At 49.7% G+C, this 16,996-nt stretch overlaps 7 protein-coding genes across 7 annotated transcripts; 5 read left to right on the top strand and 2 right to left on the bottom strand.

Annotated features, from left to right (window-relative positions):
* Window positions 1-451: 451 nt before the first annotated feature.
* Window positions 452-2,348, bottom strand: ASPVEDRAFT_47336 (uncharacterized protein). Its single transcript, XM_040813754.1, has one exon. It carries the CDS (start codon window positions 2,199-2,201, stop codon window positions 489-491), a length of 1,713 nt encoding a protein of 570 aa, XP_040673889.1. The 5' UTR covers window positions 2,202-2,348; the 3' UTR covers window positions 452-488.
* Window positions 2,349-3,713: 1,365 nt separating this feature from the next.
* On the top strand, window positions 3,714-5,187 carry ASPVEDRAFT_155847 (uncharacterized protein; the record flags this gene model as incomplete). Its single annotated transcript, XM_040808482.1, has 5 exons — window positions 3,714-3,889; window positions 3,976-4,541; window positions 4,593-4,858; window positions 4,909-4,963; window positions 5,018-5,187. The coding sequence occupies 5 exons, from the start codon at window positions 3,714-3,716 to the stop codon at window positions 5,185-5,187; spliced, it is 1,233 nt and encodes a 410-aa protein (XP_040673888.1).
* Window positions 5,188-5,590: 403 nt separating this feature from the next.
* ASPVEDRAFT_179295 (tyrosinase family protein) lies at window positions 5,591-7,046 on the bottom strand. The gene is made up of 4 exons (XM_040808828.1): window positions 6,831-7,046; window positions 6,614-6,776; window positions 6,285-6,550; window positions 5,591-6,220 (listed from the first exon to the last, which is right to left on the bottom strand). The coding sequence occupies exons 1-4, from the start codon at window positions 7,022-7,024 to the stop codon at window positions 5,689-5,691; spliced, it is 1,155 nt and encodes a 384-aa protein (XP_040673887.1). The 5' UTR covers window positions 7,025-7,046; the 3' UTR covers window positions 5,591-5,688.
* A 1,509-nt stretch (window positions 7,047-8,555) lies between these two features.
* On the top strand, window positions 8,556-10,340 carry ASPVEDRAFT_203475 (uncharacterized protein). The gene is made up of 7 exons (XM_040809404.1): window positions 8,556-8,866; window positions 8,914-9,148; window positions 9,218-9,301; window positions 9,363-9,480; window positions 9,529-9,597; window positions 9,650-9,676; window positions 9,753-10,340. The coding sequence occupies exons 1-7, from the start codon at window positions 8,669-8,671 to the stop codon at window positions 10,159-10,161; spliced, it is 1,140 nt and encodes a 379-aa protein (XP_040673886.1). The 5' UTR covers window positions 8,556-8,668; the 3' UTR covers window positions 10,162-10,340.
* A 450-nt stretch (window positions 10,341-10,790) lies between these two features.
* On the top strand, window positions 10,791-11,487 carry ASPVEDRAFT_143720 (dihydrodipicolinate synthase family protein; the record flags this gene model as incomplete). The annotated part of the gene is made up of 2 exons (XM_040807939.1): window positions 10,791-10,892; window positions 10,945-11,487. The coding sequence occupies 2 exons, from the start codon at window positions 10,791-10,793 to the stop codon at window positions 11,485-11,487; spliced, it is 645 nt and encodes a 214-aa protein (XP_040673885.1).
* A 635-nt stretch (window positions 11,488-12,122) lies between these two features.
* On the top strand, window positions 12,123-14,505 carry ASPVEDRAFT_89353 (uncharacterized protein; the record flags this gene model as incomplete). Its single annotated transcript, XM_040818589.1, has 2 exons — window positions 12,123-12,218; window positions 12,274-14,505. 2 exons carry the CDS (start codon window positions 12,123-12,125, stop codon window positions 14,503-14,505), a joined length of 2,328 nt encoding a protein of 775 aa, XP_040673884.1.
* Window positions 14,506-15,294: 789 nt separating this feature from the next.
* Window positions 15,295-16,104, top strand: ASPVEDRAFT_47333 (Hsp20/alpha crystallin family protein). Its single transcript, XM_040813753.1, has one exon. It carries the CDS (start codon window positions 15,396-15,398, stop codon window positions 15,948-15,950), a length of 555 nt encoding a protein of 184 aa, XP_040673883.1. The 5' UTR covers window positions 15,295-15,395; the 3' UTR covers window positions 15,951-16,104.
* Window positions 16,105-16,996: the final 892 nt, after the last annotated feature.

Genomic DNA, 16,996 nt, shown 5'->3' with positions numbered 1-16,996 from the left:
GGATGGTTAGAAGGCGGGTTCTGTCCCGTCCGGCCGGCCCCTTCCCGTACTCGCCTACTCGACCGGTTGTCAACAGCAAGTCACTGATTACGTATATTTGTCTAACTACCAAAAAAGAATATTCATTTCTACTTCGCTCAACGACATTATTAATAGTATTATGTATGTAGCCGGGTAGGGAGCGAACCGGCGGACAACTGCCGGGGCATCTACACTAACCAACTACTGATCCCTGCGCGTCTCCAACAACCACTACTAAAGAATAGATATACTATAACTCTATAGAGATAGCTAAGGCTCTATATATCCTTAACTAGGAAATATCTATTAAAGAGAACTATATAATAATCTAATAGCCTGATCTAGAGAGATTAAATATTAAGATTATTATTTATTAACCTTTAAGACCAGGGAGAGTATATATATAGTAACTCAAGCCCTTATGGTTTCAATCAGAAGCAAATTCCATTTCCTACATATACACTAAACTACAAGCGTGCCTTTTCCGCGCCTGTCTTCAACCGCTGCTTCAACTCGCGTCTCAGAATCTTCCCACTGGGGCTCTTCGGGATGCTCTCGACAACATGTATGCCTCCTCGTAGCCGCTTATGGTTCGCAACCTTGCCGTTCAACCAGGTGTGAATGCCCTCAGTAACGTTCCTGATCTCCTTCCCGTCGATCCCATTCCTCAGCGTAACAAACGCAGTCGGCAACTCCGTCGCCTGCTCATCCACCCACACCCCAACAACAGCGGCATCGACCACATCCGGATGATCAACGAGCTTTCCCTCGAGTTCACTTGGAATCACCTGCAATCCCTTGTACTTGATCATCTCCTTGATACGATCCTGGATAGTAATGTACCCGTCCGCATCAATGGCCCCGATATCGCCCGTGCGAAACCACGAGGTGCCATCGTCGGCATCCACATGGAACGCGCCCTTTGTCGCCTCGGCGTTATTGTAATACCCAGGCGTGACGTTCGGTCCACGACACCAGATCTCACCGGGGGCACTGGATCCATCTTTACCAGTTTCCGCATCGAGCATGGTCTCCGGATCGACGAAGCGGAACTCCATATTGCGCACGACGCACCCAACTCCCGTGCTGCGCTTATCCATCCGATCATTCGGAATTCCAGTTGCCATCGGCGACGTCTCCGTCAGACCCCACGACTGCGTGCAGAAGACCTCCGTCCCGTAAATGTCTCTGAACCGAGCCTCGAGCGCAGACGCGAGTTCGATGGTCAGTGGCGCCGCGGCAGACAGGATGCGCTTCACGCTTCGCAGATCGTACTTCTTGATCCGGTCGTCTTTGACCAGCATCAGTGCGATTGGCGGGACAAGGGCCAGCTCCTGCGGCTTGTATTTCTGGATACAGGACAGGTACATGTCCAAGTCGAAGCGCGGCAGGATCACGACGGGGGTTCCCCACAGCAGGCACTGGCACATATAGAGGTTCAATCCGTAGATGTGGCTGAAGGGGAGGAAGGCAATTGCGGCGGTGCGGTCGATCTGTTGCGACGGTGAACCGGATTCCAGGAGCTGGGCGCGCCATTGCTGCAGGTTCGATGTGACGTTGCGGTGCGTGGTAATCACCCCTTTCGCGGGGCCAGAGGTCCCAGACGAGAAGCAGACGAATGCGATTCGCGATTCGGCTTCGTGGGCCGGGATTGCGCGCAGCTCGGTGGGCGGACAGGTACTTGCGAGCTGTTGGCAGGTTGGTTGTTGGCCCGGTGTAGCGGATTGACCGTCGAGGACGATGACCTTTTCAATCGATGTATCCTTGGCAGCCATCCTGGCCGTGGAAAGAAGAGATGAGTGCGCGACGATGAACCTCGCGCCGCTTGTCCGCAGTTGAGCGTGCAGTTCAGGTGGTGTCAGTGCCGCGCTGGTTGGGGCGACAACAGCCTGCGAGCCGATGATGGCATGGCAGGCGATGGGGTACTCGATGGTATTCGGGCTGAATAAAGCGACTACATCGTCTGCTTTGAGGCCGAATTCGCTCTGTAGGCCGTTGGCTAGGGCACGCGTGCGTTGAATGACATCTCCGTACGTGTATTGGTCACCGCTCAGGGCGTCGATATACATCGGCTTGGACAAAGGCGTGTTGAAGGGATTCGAGAAGACCTTTGACACAAGGTCCACTGCCTCGACTTGGAGGTTGGGATAGGGGGATCGGTAGATCTTCTTCTTGCCCATCTTGAACGTTGGGTTGATGTCTCCGCTGCACCTGCACCTGCAGTTCGCTGTCGTCCATCATCTTATAACAGCCCCGGTCCGCAGATGCGCTGCCGGTCCGATAGGCCGACGTGCGCCGTAGCTCCTGTCATTAGCCTGGGGTATCGTGGGGATCGTCCGGTTGAGCCCGCAAGATATGAGGCCGACAGCCAATTCCTGGTTCGGATGCGCCCATCGGCAGTTCTTGCGGCCTCGGCTCTCGGCGAGCAACGCCAAGTAGTTCGGTGCTAACGTTGCTGACACCTGGTTGAGGCTAATCAGGAGTAATTAAGGTCTTACTACTTCACTGAACACCCTGGCGCCTCGATTCTCGGTTCCTAAAGATCAAGCATACCATACTGCGCCCACTGCACAGCCTGGTCCAGATCTGTGCGGTCGAGAAGCTATTGCCCATTTCTATTAATACCTAATAAAAGCACTAAGGTCTAAGACTATGCGACTTTTCATATTTTATCCAGGCTCTTGTTATTTGTTTACAATATTTATCATAGGGGATGACCACTTTCCCGCAGACGGTGGATCGCGACAGGCTTCTCATCAGACTGGAGCTGCTTAGAACAGAGCTTCTTTAATCTTGACAGGGACTCAACCTTGTCAGGCCTATCTATCTTTAAATATAATAACACTAGCAGTTCGTTTTACCTTTCTTACATTGCCGGGGTTTCGGAGATGGATAACCTCCCGGAAGGTCTGGAGCATACCCAACGGGCACCCTTCAATGCTGCTAGTTTCACACAAGATAGCACTGGCCCTTCTCAGACGGGAGGATCATCAGGAGAAAACATGAAAAGGCCGCGATCACTGGTGTGCGAGTGAAGGGCTGTATTCCCGTACAGCTTTTAGAAGGGAAGCCGATCTCATGAGGCACATTAAGACTATGTATATTAGGCCTACTCCTTACCCCTTCCCGGATGGCAGTCGGAGTTTCAACAGAAAAGATCACTTATAATCCCACATGATGCGGCATCGTCCCGCCAATTTCCGACGTTTGTCTGGTGTCGAGAGTAAAAGCCTCCTGGGCAAATTACTAACAAGTCACAGGTAGTTTAAGTGCTTTAGGCATGAACTTGAGGGGAAACGTAAACTAGCAGTTGATTCTTAATATCGTGTTGTCTACCTGAGAGTTGGTAGTCTGTCTGGATGGAATACCAGAGAGCAAGTGCCTGAGCGTTATGCTAAACATGATTACTTTGATGATATCTAAAGCAGCTGTTCATGTAATGCTTTGAGCGCCCCGACGGTCCCCGGGTGATTTACTGCAGCATAGTAGAGCCTTGATAGTGTGTTCGCCTGTTAGCTGACAAGTGCACGAGAAGCAAATCCAATGAACATTGGCCACGGAGGGCTGGCCGACCTGCCTCTTTTGGAGCTGCTGTGGCTCCCCGAAGTTTAACCGCTCCGACCTTCGTACATTGATAACCCACCCTGTTCCTTCACAGTTCTATAGTGAACGTTTCAAAAATCACCGTAACGATGGAAGCCCTTGAAATCAACACCCCCGAAGCTCCTGCTCCCCGTCTGCTTCTCGTCAAGCTGGCTAGCTCGGGCTTTACATTCTTCGTGGCCGGCATCAATGACGGCAGTCTCGGTGCACTTATTCCCCATATCAGGAATGAGTATGGCATTGACACAAACATGGTGTCAATAGTGTAAGACTGATCTGCGCCTACCTATATGCCAATGGCGCACATCCAAACTTCTTTAATGAGGCTAACTAGCCATCTTCCGAAACCAGGTACGGCGCCACCTTCGCTGGCTGGCTCGTAACCGCACTCACCAACAGCTACCTGAGCCAATACTTAAACCTGGGAGCCCTCCTCTTACTCGGCGCCGGCTTACAGGTCCTGGCGCACGCCCTGCGCATCTGGCTGCCACCCTTCGCGCTCTTCGCGGTGACATTTGCAATCGCTGCCCTCGGCCAGGGGTACCAGGACACCCACGCGAACAACTTCGTCACGACCGTGAAAGGTGCGCATCGCTGGCTGGGCTTTATCCATGCCATGTACCTGGCTGGCTGCCTTGTTGCGCCGTTTGTCGCAACTGGTGTTGCCTCGTCGAGCTCATCTCATTGGCACTTCTTCTATGCTACGCCATTGGGGCTAGGTGTGCTAAATTTACTTCTGGTCTGGGTTGCATTCCGTGAGTGGTCTACTATAAAGAAAAGAAGCCAGAGCGAAGGAGTTACACCCTCGAGACAGCACAATGCCCTGGTGGAAATGCAGAAGACCCTTGGCAGCGCGGGTGTCTGGCTTATCAGTCTCTTTTTCTTTTTCTTCCTTGGTGCTGTGATTACTGCTGGAGGTATGTCCCTAATAAATAGTATTATTAAAGGCAAATACCTAAAGTGTACAGGATGGATTGTCGAGTACCTAGTCGAGGTTCGCAATGGAGATCTTGATAAAATGGGATATGTTCCTGCTGGTTTCTATGGTGGAGGGTTTCTCGGACGACTCTTGCTGGCGGAGCCAACACATCGCTTTGGCGAGCGGCGGATGATTTTCGTGTATATTATTCTCTGTCTGGCACTTGAGTTGGTTTTCTGGCTTGTTCCACATATCATTACCGAAGCAGTCGCAATTAGTCTACTCGGCTTCTTCTCGGGACCTTTTTTTGCCACGGTACGTCAAACCAATTTCCTCTCACCCCAAAGGGTGACTGACAGAGACAGGGTATATCTGTGGCTTCCAAGGCCTTCGCCGCCGAAATTCGTTCTTCTGCCCTCGGTACGTGCCTTCAGACACACACAAAAAGCAGGTTTCCCTAACATTTTTTTACAGCAATCATATTCCTCCTTGGCCAGATCGGTGGAGCTGTCTTCCCAGCCATTACGGGCGTCATCGCCTCTGAAGCCGGAGTCAAAGTTCTGCAGCCAATGCTTGTGGGTCTACTCGGAGCTACGGGAGTGTCCTGGTTGATTATTCCCAAGCCGCGTTTGCACCATGACTAGGTATTAATTAGTGAGATATAGTTACTGGTAATCATTATGAGTACATCATAGTTAAGTATACGTCTAGGTAGTACAGATGAGAAGTATCAAATTCTGTTTGTTGATAAGCCCCGTGTAATTAACAACCTGTAGGCCACCTTGAACCCTGGACGTACACGCTTATCCGTGATTCTATACGCAGGAAACAATTTACTACTGCCAAGGTTGCTGATCCAGGATATATAATGTACAAGGCCACCTTATGAAATTTTCACACCCTGTGGTCATATGTTCTGAGGGCCTATCAAATTACCGTCTATATCTACTACGCCTGTATATATCGGCTCAGTGAGATAGGGTGAGTGAATAATTGGTGGGTCCTCCCTGCGCACCCCTTTGAATAGACCGGATGGTGGAAGCCGAACGAAGTAGCAATATTATTATTATCAGTATTAACCGGAGAATGGCAATATTGTATCAAGTCTAAAAATTACGTACATCAGACGGCAAAAAGCTATACATTTACTTGTAAACATAGCAGAGCGGCCCAGCCACTGTATCAAGCAGCTCGCGGATTGTCTTATCCTCTGCAAGGACATCGAAATACTGCACATCGTCGAGAGTCGTGTTCGGACTCGGGCCCCGTCCGGGGAGCAGAGTTGGCCCATGAACGACGAAAGTGCGGTTAGCAGGGTCAAGGTTCTGCCAGGTCCAAAACACACGGTCGATGGCTGCGTGGTGTAGGAAGAAAGCAGGATCGCCAGGCGAGGCATAGAAGTCGCCTGCAGGGTCGCCGCCAATAGTGTAGTGGCCACCGGTGTGCACTCCGACGTAGCCGTTGTCGAAGTCACCCTGCAAGCGATCCTGGAAAGAAGAGATATCACGGTAGTTATTAATAAGGTCAGTGACATGCTCGACTGTGGTCCATTTAGCAGCGTCAGGGTTGATATCGCGGCGCAGGCAGCGCGGGTTATACTCAAGGCCGGTGCCGTTTTGCTTTTCCACGCCAGGGACCTTAAGGGTTACAAAGAGTGGGCCGAGATTGACGGTGAAGCTATAGTATGGGGTTAGCCAGGTTATAAATACTGCAGGAATATGCAACATGGGGAAGGACGCACTTCTTGAAAGGGCCGGAGGTGATACAGCCACCACCGTTTCCGGGTTTCAGGAAGAGGCCTGTAAAGACTTCGGGCCCGTCATGAGGTATGTAAAGGCCATCGCCGGACATACTATATTCAGAGCCGTCAAAGATAGGCGAGTGTAGAGGGTCATCAGCGTATTTGCCCCAGGACCAGTATGGCTGGTAGCCAGTATAGCCACACTCGTTGCGGAGGGCGTGCTCGTAGGCCCAGGTAAAGTACCGGTGCCATGTCAGGAAGTTGCCCTGCCATTATTAGCATCTCCTGCTGGGAGTGTACGAAATATGTAACGAAACATGGGAGCGCACCGTTGTGTGGATTCTCAGGGTCTGGTTAATGTGGATCGCGACAAAGTCATCGTAACGTGTACGCGCTCCAGGAGCGAGGGCAGGGTCGATCTTCGAGGGACTCTGGGTAAGGCAGACCACGGCGTCAATATACTCTTTGCGTTCCTGCTTGGAGAGGGTTCCCCTAAACGTTTCATTAGCTATGCGAGACGCAGTTTGCAACTAGAACAAGGTGTACCATTCTCGACGGACAGAAGCTGTATGAGGGGTGCATTCGCTATCTGTATACCGGGGCTTGGTAGACTGATAGCGCACCTGGTTAGCCAAGGCATTTTGCGCGAGGATATCCCACTCGTCGATATCATTAAAGGTAGCCGTAGCTTGAGGTGTGGCAGCAAGAACTGCCACTGCGGCACTAAAAGAGAAACGCATGTCGGGTGTCTTTGCGAGAAAGGAGAGCAGCAAAAAAAAAAAAAAAAAAAAAAAAAAAAAGGAGAGGGGCACTTTTTTATATGTACGGCAGACTACGTCGCCGTGCCCTAGGGAGCAGACGCGGATGATGGGAATTATTTCCGAGGCACAAGCCCCGGCTGAGCTCCAGATCAGACCATAAGCCATGCAGACAAGACAGCACCTAGGCGCTGCACTTCGACGCCTCCATTTCCATCGTTGCGAGGTATCTTAGGATAGTGCCAGGAACGGCGTGGTTAGTTGACGCGTGGTGCTTGACTGGCGCGGTCGATGCATGGGGTGACGCCGGGCCTCCAAGGCTGCGATTGACAGGGTTCGATATTGAGTTAATCTCTGATCGGAGTGGTCCGTCCGGTGCCTGGTCCGTGGGCAGGGATGCGCATCCCGCGGCCTTGGCCAGTATATTAACCGGTTAATAATCGCGCAATGAGGGCAAACTTGATGAGCTGGCCGGGCAGCGGTCAATCAACTTGCTGTCTTCAACCATTCTCCGACACCCTGGTCCAAGCTCGTCCACGTCGGTACATGTCCTCGAGATTTATTCCTTGGAGTTGCAACGATTTCATCACAGTACTTTGGAAGTTGAGAAGCCCCAAGGAGGGCGCAAGATGTGTCTCGATTGCTGATCATTCACTAGGCTCGAATCCCGGCAGGCGGACGTAATCTTGTCTTGTGGAGCACAGCACAGTAGGTTCGGCCGATGTTTCACTGTGACACAGGCTCGTCCGGCACTGCCAGCCGTTGCTGCGTCTTGCTGCGTTAACTTCACTAGTTAACTCCTTTGGGGCTGCGGCGCAGGCCGCAGTCGGACTATACTCGGATCAGCGGCAGATCTATAAAGGTTTTGTTTATCTCCCATACTCCGTTAATATTGCTAGCTCGCTCCGACCCGCAAGTCATTCGCTGTTCGTGAAGTAGGCTGCTCCGCTGGATTGTTGGCTTTATGCCAGACTGGACACGGAATCCCCAAAAAGCGACGATCGCCCTCCTCCGTTCCAAAAGGCTAAAAGGACGACAATTTCGTGGCTGGTGGGCCTGGCCTCTGGGCGACCGGAGTGCATGCAACTTCCTGGTCGTTATGGGGGTCTCGCTTTAGGCGTGGCTTCATCGGCTTCCTGCCTCGGGAGACGGATAATATTGACCTGGTATGGCTCGCAGGCGCTGACTGTCCTGAACAGATGGAGTGTGCCTCGCGAGTGTGCTTTTTCATTTACTGGGACGATTGTAGTGCCAGGACAAGGTGACCTTCTCGTGCTGAAATGTTTGCACAGTTCGAGTCTGTGTCCAGCCTGCTGTCCTCGTAACGCCAACCTCCGTAGAAAATTTTAATTTCACCATCCTCGAAGTCGCCCAGGATGCATCGCTCAACGGTAGTCCGAGTTGGGTCCACGTACAGGGTTGAACTTTATCCTGCCTCGTAAAGACTAGTCGCAAACAAAGCAGCAGCTTCCAACATTATTATTCCCGAAATATTGCTCTTCCTGCTATGAACCCTGGGCCTGTCTAAAGAAAGATTCTCCCGACGTCTTCATATAACCCTCTCCGTGGCCCTGGTATCTGTTTCCACCCCCTTCTGGCGCCTTTCTCCTATTTCATGCGGTGACAATGGCATCGCAGTTAACCCAGAAGCCAGACACTTCCACAAGCGGGGAAATCGACTATTCAACACAGGCCCCCAAGATTCTGGCCATCTCAGGTGTTCTGACGGGACTGTCGCTCGTCGTGGTGGCATTGCGATGCTACGTACGGGTCTTCATTCTCCGCCGACTCTATGCTGAGGACACCATTATGGTTGTCTGTGGGGTAAGTGCAGCCTCTGTGAGATAATTCCTTTTTTTTCACCGTATTAGATGTGTTGCATTGGTTTCATGGCCTGTTTTGTCGGCGAAAGCAAAGTGGGCATGGGCCAGTATATCGCGGCGATCGAAGCTGAAGGCCATCGTGGGAAGCTTTCCCAATGGATATGGTGGCGCTCGATTATTGTCGTGCTGGGTATTAGTTTGGTCAAGATATCCACAGGCCTCTTTCTTCTTCGTTTCACGGCTCAGAAGAAGTGGCTGAAGTGGTTTATCATCGGCTCAGTTGGTTTCCTGGCTTGTTTTACGATCGCTTCTCTGTGCACCTTGATCTTCCAATGTGTTCCTGTCAGGGCAGCGTGGGATGCTGGGCTGCGAGCAAAAGAATCAACCAAATGCTTTACACTCCCTGTATTTCTGGCCATCGGCAGATTTAATGCTTGTAATTTCTGACAGCTACCCCTTCTTGGCCCCGTGGGAGTGGTACTGATACGGACGAATAGCCATTAACATCATCACTGATTTCCTCTACGCCACCCTCCCGGTCTTCATGTTCTACAACGTGCAGGTGAACAAAAGGACCAAGATATCGCTGATGGGGATCTTGGGCCTGGGTTACTTGTACGCGTATCCAATTCAGCTGTCAACGGCAACAGCTGACATCTGCAGTGCGTGTGCTGCCGCGATTGTAAAAACAGTTTTTCAAACTCGTTATTTCTCCGACAAAGAGGTCTACCGGTCTGTGTGAGTGTTCCCTACGCTACCAGCAATCTACTAAGCCCGATCTCAGAGAATACTCCTACCATATCTGGAACTAGTATGCCAACCCTCCTCCAAAGTCCCTCCATATTTCATTTACAGCACCAACTAACTGAGCTCAACCATCCATCCAGCGTCGAACTCGCCGCGGGCGTCATCGCCGCCTCCGTCCCAACAATCAAACCCCTCGCTAAGAGCATAATCGGCAGCACGCGCGGCCAGAGCAGCCGCAACTATGGACGATCCCGCAAACGAACAGGCGAGACCTACTACGGCCCGAATAGCCACACCCTCAGCGAGCTAGCCCGCAGGCGCCATGACGAGGAGGACAAATATCGCGTGCAGATCCATGCAAACCACCCGTCGCTGTCGGTTTCCGACGGCGGTAGCGAGGAGAACCTGGCGCGCGACCACAGGCAGGGTCACCCAAATTCGAGGATTCTGCAGACGACTGAGGTTATTGTGCATACGGAGGATAGTGCAGATATGGGGATGGGGTCTGTCATGATTGGGCCGAGGAGGACGGTGGACGATCGGATTTGATGAGGGGTTCCATTTGTTGATTTATTTCTTTGTCTCGCGGGGTTTGCCAGTTGGGGTCTGGGTAAAAAAATGGTTATGGATAAAATGGTTCGGAACTGTAAATGTAGTGGAGCTGGAGTTGTCTGCTATAGACCATATTGGTTGACATACCCGGAAGAGAATGCGAGCTGCGTAAACACAATCAACGGTCACCCTATACGGTTTCACAATGAAGGCACCATTCGCGTGGAGTGGCATTCTGCGGATGACGAAGAGAACCCTCATAATTGGCCTCAAAGAAGGGAATTATTTTATTCTTGGGTGTCATTGGTGCGTACAGCTTTGTGGTGTACATGGCCGCGTTGATTTACACTCCGAGCGAAAGTGCTTTCCGCAAGGAATTCCAACTGGCTGTGTATCTTTTAAGCTGGAATCTTGAGGATTTTTTATAATATAGTAGAGAGTATCCTGAAATAGTATTTACTTTAATAAGTTAATATTCAGGCTTTCTAATATAATTCTATTTCTATTTACCTAGAGCTACTACTTAAGATAGCTATATAGAAGATAAATATTAATTTTATTAGCTATAATAGCTGGTAATATACTAAATATAATGAACTACAGGTTTAAAAAGATAAAAAAGAATAATGTTACTTTTTTATTTATCTCTTTCTAAATGTAAAGTTCTACCTCCTTCGTACTGGGCCGCAGCGATGAATGTGCCTGTTATTGAGGGATTCTTGCATGATGTTCGTTCTCTACACGCTTTCGACAAGGTACAATACTAATGCCACGTCCTAGGTTGCCGTGGACTCGCCACTCCCAGTGTTGATCAACAATTTGCCCAGCGTAACAAGCGGAATCGATATCAGTTCCGACTCAGTCATCCGCCTCGCAACGACAACCCCCAATATTGTCGGCTGCAAGCTAACGTGCGGAAATATCGGCAAGCTTCAATGTATCACTTCAACCCTCTCGCAACGCCCGCGCGCCTTCTCTGCATTTGGCGGGAAATCCGATTTTTTCCTCCCCGCGCTTATTGCAGGTTCTCACGGTATCATTGCGGCCCTAGCAAATATCGCCCCAAAGCTACATGTGACCCTACTGAGACTTTATCAGCAGGGGAATCTGGTCGGAGCGCAGGCGTTACAGGCAAAGCTTAGTGATGCGGATTGGGCGTTGGGAAAGGTTGGGGTTGTCGGGGTTAAGGCTTTAATTGAGCGGTATTTTGGATATGGAAATGGGAGGGGGAGAAGGCCGTTAGGCTCTGTTAAGGCAGAGAGATTGAGTGACGAGATTTTGGGGCCTATTGCAGAGGTTGTAGAGTTAGAAAGGGGGATGTAACGGCAGGTTCTTTTTGGGAACAGAAAATGGCTGTGAAACGCCGCTAGAGAATATATCAGTCCATATCACTTCTCAGTCTACTTTAGGCGCTGCCGTAGGGGTGTAAGGAATAAGCGTACGCCATGTTCTCTCCCGAGCATGACAGTTGGTGAGATTCAGTACAAAAGGATCTGGACTTCGTGGTTTAGGGACTATAATCTGTGCCACGCTTGCTGCAGCTACACTGTCTCACGGTCTATTTTGCTTGTCTGTAACAACCCCTGAGTCATCTGATGCTCGGATAGGTACAGAACAGAGTTTTTAAAGGCACATTTGACTTGTCCTGCTGTGGCCTGAATTCCCGAGTCACATTCTGTACCAACGGGAGACAAGAAAGTGGTATCATGCCTTCTGCGGCACAAAACCACCAATCCAAGGCATACGTTCAAACTATATAGAATTAGAACTCGTACACCTGAGGAGTGAAACACGGCGCTTTCGGATTGGTTGCCCTCGCCTCACTTGTTGGGCACGCATTCTCTGACCCCTCAGATCTTCTGTTCTTCCAAATAGAACATGAAGATTTTTGATTTACGTTCGGAGGATATAACACATCTATAGGATACGCTTTAACCAGAGTGTTGGTAAATATCGCAATGTCCAGTTTAACGAATTCCCTTGATTTGCCAAGATCGTTGCTGTGCATTACGGAGGACAATTCCAGTCACTGTCAGAATCTAACGATCAAGAAGGTAGACGAAACTCGCTCTGTTCATCTTTCACGCCTTAGAGCTGATTAGCAGAAAGGGTCTGACCAACCTTCTTTCGCAACGTAATAGTCTAGCCAAAGACGAGCCACATACGACTACACCTGAGCCAGGGCTCTTGCTTGGGTCAGGGTCGAAGATATTCACATACAGGTGGCCCACTGGCCCATTTTTAGAGGGGCTGCAACGGGTTTGTCTCGATGCTAATGTCAAGAGATGCTCAAACAAAGATTGCCTTGCTGTGAAGGCCAAGGCGAAAAACGCCCCCGCGTGTAACTGGGCAAGTTTCCGGGAATGGGCTCTCACAATTCTCGCTTGTCGATTGGCCTCGTCCAAAGCCAAGGGCGACACATCCACAGCAATTACCATGGCACTCAACTTTACTGATTTCGCCCTTCAGTCAAGGGAAGAACCTTTCACGGAACTGGAATCAGAAGTCTATGAGGTTCTCAGCTGGCTTGCACAAGTTGACCAGGTGCAGGACTTTGATATAAGGAGAAATATACCTGATGACGCGGTCTTCGGAGCCTTAGGAGTAGCGCGTTCTCTCGGAATCTGTGAGAATCGTCTCTGGAACCTGTCAGTGGCTACAGGGTACGAAAAGGACATATCTATCCTTCTACGAGAAGCCCGCAATGGAAAACTGAATAAAGTACATGACGGTAGTTTTCGCCATCTACATCATGACAACTGCCCAGCGGAATTCTGCTTTTTCAGTGACCAGGATAGCACAAGTGTGGAGCAGCTCCATAAATGTCTAAGCAAACGATGCGGCCTGCTTCAGTTTCCATTGCACGAAGTTGAAACCAACAGTTGCTCTCGGACTTGGTGGCTTGGTGATCACAGCACAAAGCCACACCCTCGCGCGGCTGGTGTTCCATACGTCGCCATTTCCCATGTATGGTCAGACGGTACAGGCTCTGGAGTTCAGAAAGAAGGCTTTGTCAACCGTTGTCTCTTTAGGTATTTCAAAGAGGCCGTGAGAGAACTCGGTTATGAAGCAATTTGGTGGGATACCATCTCTATTCCTAAAGAACCTGCAGCTCGCAGAAAGGCAATTCGGAGAATGAACCGTGACTTTCGCTCAGCAAAATGTACCCTCGTGCATGACCAGTATCTTGTTGATTTCCCCTGGGCTGAAGACGGCTCTCCCTGCCTCGCCATTCTTCTCTCTCCCTGGTTCACCCGAGCCTGGACAGCACTTGAGTTGGCTTTGTCGCATGATGTTTGGGTGATATTCAAGGACCCCTGTAACAAGAACAAAAGAGTCATCAAGGATCTCCGGTCAGAGATACTTGCTATTGATCGTGTCTCTTGTTCTCGGAGCCATTTGATCGCATCCGACGTTGTTGACTCCGTCTGGAGACAGAAATACGACTCAATTTCCAGTATTTTATCAGTCCTTAAAACAAGGAGTACCTCAAAGGCACGAGACAAGCTCATAATTGCAGCTCTGCTTGCAGGTGTGCTTTCTACTCCGCAGGCAAGGGATAACATGACTGCAGCTAACATGCCTGCCGAGCTCACCAAAGCCATCCTTCGCGGACTTGGAACAATCGAAAGCAAATTTCTCTTTCACGGCCATGCTACATTAACACAGAAGGGTTCCTTCTCGTGGTGCCCGTTTGATTTCCTGCATGGCGCTGATGTATCCTGGTACAAGGAGCGAAAGGCAAATAATCAGATTGATGCGCATGTCGATGAGAACGGAGCTGTTATCGGAAGGTTTGAATATAGGGCACTAAAAGAAGGGGATGTGAAACACATTTTTCCCATGGGTTCACATACAACTGTCGATTACAAGATATCTGCTGCCCTGCAGAGATGGGAGAATTGTCTGCTGCTGTGGAGAGTTGAAGACCAGCATCCAGCTCTCCTAGTCAAAACAGTCACAGCTGCTACAGTGACTCTTACCGATATCACTGTCAGCGTGATCGACTCACTGTACCTCGGCACTGTTTTTACCAGCCTTGCTCCGAAAAAAGACGGAGATAGGTTCATGATACTAGTCCGCTTGGGACAAGTCGAAGCCGAACCAGAAGTCTCAGCAGATCATATCGGGAACAGCTTTTTCCAAATGAGACCGCGGTTTGAAGACTTCATAAAAGAACTGCGAAATTCTCGAGAACAAAGTTCGTCTCTTCGTCGGGTCTTGCTAAAATGGAGCAACGCCTTGGGTGGGCTCAGCAGGCCTACTCAAACGTCCACCCTTACGATGGAACAAAGTGGGCAGACTGAGGACCCTAATACACGGCTATCCGCCAGGACATAGCTGTGAGGAGAAGCGGAAATCTTTGAGATTGACACGAAACGGGGAGCGGTCATTTGAGGCATGCAGTATGGCCCATGCGGGCAAAAAGACCTGGAGGGACATTGCACAGACTACCACTGCCTTATAATGGTGCTATTATGGTTCCATAAGTTCTGTACATATGAGAGATGCAGAATGATGCCGCCCGTCTGAGTCATTTCCTTGTAGCCTCCTTTCCTGTTCGCATGCCCCTTCAGCGCTGAACCGAACCATCGGCTCGACCAGCTACAGACCTAATACAAGTTCAATGGAAGGAGATTTGGCGTTGAATCAACTGCTCATCAAAGTACGGTGCCCCACTACTAGGGATAAGAGAGCCCATTGTCGGAACTACCATCCTCCCCACTGGGAAACCCCGGATTATAGAAATCTATTCGGTTTGTAGACCGTTGACAGCGGGCGAATATGTCTCTATCGACCGTATTCAATCACTGATTTTATAGGGCACTTTCCTTCTCTTTACATTGGAACTATAAGCTGCGGTTCACCGATAGGCGGCCCGTACCGCCACAATGGCCAACCAATGAGAAATGATTATCACTTTCATTGGGTACTATATGACATCATCCAATTTTGGACGATTCCAGATCCTACCAGATGATCCCAGGTACAAGGGAAGATGGTTCGCGAAACAGAAAGTTAAGTCTAGAATTTTCGAGCCGCATCCAGAAGCTAGGATGTCGAGCTTTGTTATATCTGCCTAGAAACCATCCACAGAGCATATAAGCCACCTCCAGCACTCGCCTATCCCCTCATTGTCTACCAAGCAACCAAGTGCATCACCAACAACCACAACCCAAACATTCCATCCTAGCTATTTTCTAAGATCATTTCGTCCAAACCAATCAGAAATGTCTCTATTTACGACCGCTCCCACCGCCAGCAGCTTCGCCCCCCTCTTTAGCCTGCTGGACGAATACGACAACCACCTTTCCTCCAAAACCCGAGGCCACCACACCTCTGTACGCTCCTTCTCGCCCCGCTTTGATGTTCGCGAGACAGACGATGCCTACCACCTCGACGGCGAGCTCCCGGGCGCCGCGCAGAAGGACGTCGACATCGAATTCACCGAACCCCAGACTATAGTCATCAAAGGCCGCGTTGAGCGCCACTATCACCCTGCCAACACCGACACCACTGGAAAACAACCTCAGGTTGAGGATGAAACAGAAGGCGCAATCAACGACATCGCTAAAGCGGGCGAAAAGCAAGTGACCAAATCCGTGTCAGGTGAAAAGCCGCGCTACTGGGTGAGCGAGCGCTCTGTTGGCGAGTTCCAGCGTACCTTTAGCTTCCCGTCTCGCATTGATCAGGACCGCGTACGCGCGAATCTAAGGGATGGCATTCTCTCGGTTGTTGTGCCGAAGGCAGCACCTCCGACCGCGAGGAAGATCACTATTCAATAAGCGGTTGCAACAAGCACTGATGCCGATTGAGCCTTTTCGGTTCCGATCAAGCTGATGAATGGATTACCAATGAGGTCATGATTTGTTTTGTTAGCATGAGCGAGGGCATGGGCATGGGCTTTTGCGGAGCTTTATAATTATTGAGCCTTTTTTCCTATTTCCTGTATTAATAGTTCCGTACGGTACTGCAGGCAATGCAGTTCAATTGTTCGATATTTTTATTATCCATTATTATTCACTATATGCTATTACGATAAGATTGCCGGTATAAGTATAAGTCAAGCGATATGAAGGTTGTTCTATACTGACAGAGGATCACGAGGCCCCTATGGTCATGCTCCAATAGGTTCCGTTTGTACCTGGCTAAAAGCAATATCCGACTTCATCTAGTAAACAGTAACCACTATATATAATATTATATATTGGTGACCTGACTGCTGATAAAGTAGATGCAGTTCATGTCAAGGATATGATAATGAACTAATCTGAACTTTGTGCACAGATACACGGGTATGGTAGCTGCAGGATGCTACTTCAGTTTTATATAGTTGTTATTCTTACTTATCTCTTTGAAAATTGTTAGGAGGAAGCTGGCTCTCGTACCTACACGCTGTGAGGGACTTCCAATAGCACCTGGACCTACACTTATCTTTCAATTGTGTCTTCCTCGCAAGCCCTGAATTTAGATATTATACAGAGTATCTTCTATCTAGCTTCTAGAAGTCTTGTGTCTTTTCTAATATACTGTGGTGTGCGGATATTATTTTATTATAAATATAAACAGCTAATAGTAATAGAGCAGAGAAAAGTAAATTCTAGTTTAATAAGCTTTTATACTTTCTAAGAGACTTCTATATATCTACCGGGCAGGAGCCTGATGGTGAGAACCTTGAGTTTAAGGTATTGAGGAACCGGCGCCGGATTTGGATGAATTATGAGCGGATCGTGAGGGAGATAGAGGCACAGCGCGGCGGTGGCTGTAGCCATGGAGTGGGCATTGAAGTCGAGAGTTCCGAGTCAAAGGCGGAGGACTGAATTACAGACAG

Source organism: Aspergillus versicolor (genome assembly GCF_001890125.1).
Source record: "Aspergillus versicolor CBS 583.65 unplaced genomic scaffold ASPVEscaffold_15, whole genome shotgun sequence".
Classification (NCBI taxonomy): domain Eukaryota; kingdom Fungi; phylum Ascomycota; class Eurotiomycetes; order Eurotiales; family Aspergillaceae; genus Aspergillus; species Aspergillus versicolor.
This window is presented reverse-complemented; position numbering and strand designations above follow the sequence as displayed.

What these genes read in the sequence shown, in the direction of transcription:
- ASPVEDRAFT_203475 (XM_040809404.1), top strand. Translation starts at nt 8,669, where the DNA reads ATGGCATCGCAGTTAACCCAGAAGCCAGACACTTCCACAAGCGGGGAA. An exon ending in GTTTATCATCGGCTCAGTTG is followed by an intron (nt 9,149 to 9,217) that starts GTTTCCTGGCTT and finishes CTGTCAGGGCAG; the next exon opens with CGTGGGATGCTGGGCTGCGA. An exon ending in TCCGACAAAGAGGTCTACCG is followed by an intron (nt 9,598 to 9,649) that starts GTCTGTGTGAGT and finishes GCCCGATCTCAG; the next exon opens with AGAATACTCCTACCATATCT.
- ASPVEDRAFT_179295 (XM_040808828.1), bottom strand. Translation starts at nt 7,024, where the DNA reads ATGCGTTTCTCTTTTAGTGCCGCAGTGGCAGTTCTTGCTGCCACACCT. An exon ending in GCTTCTGTCCGTCGAGAATG is followed by an intron (nt 6,777 to 6,830) that starts GTACACCTTGTT and finishes TGAAACGTTTAG; the next exon opens with GGGAACCCTCTCCAAGCAGG. An exon ending in ACCTCCGGCCCTTTCAAGAA is followed by an intron (nt 6,221 to 6,284) that starts GTGCGTCCTTCC and finishes CCCATACTATAG; the next exon opens with CTTCACCGTCAATCTCGGCC.
- ASPVEDRAFT_47333 (XM_040813753.1), top strand. Translation starts at nt 15,396, where the DNA reads ATGTCTCTATTTACGACCGCTCCCACCGCCAGCAGCTTCGCCCCCCTC.
- ASPVEDRAFT_47336 (XM_040813754.1), bottom strand. Translation starts at nt 2,201, where the DNA reads ATGGGCAAGAAGAAGATCTACCGATCCCCCTATCCCAACCTCCAAGTC.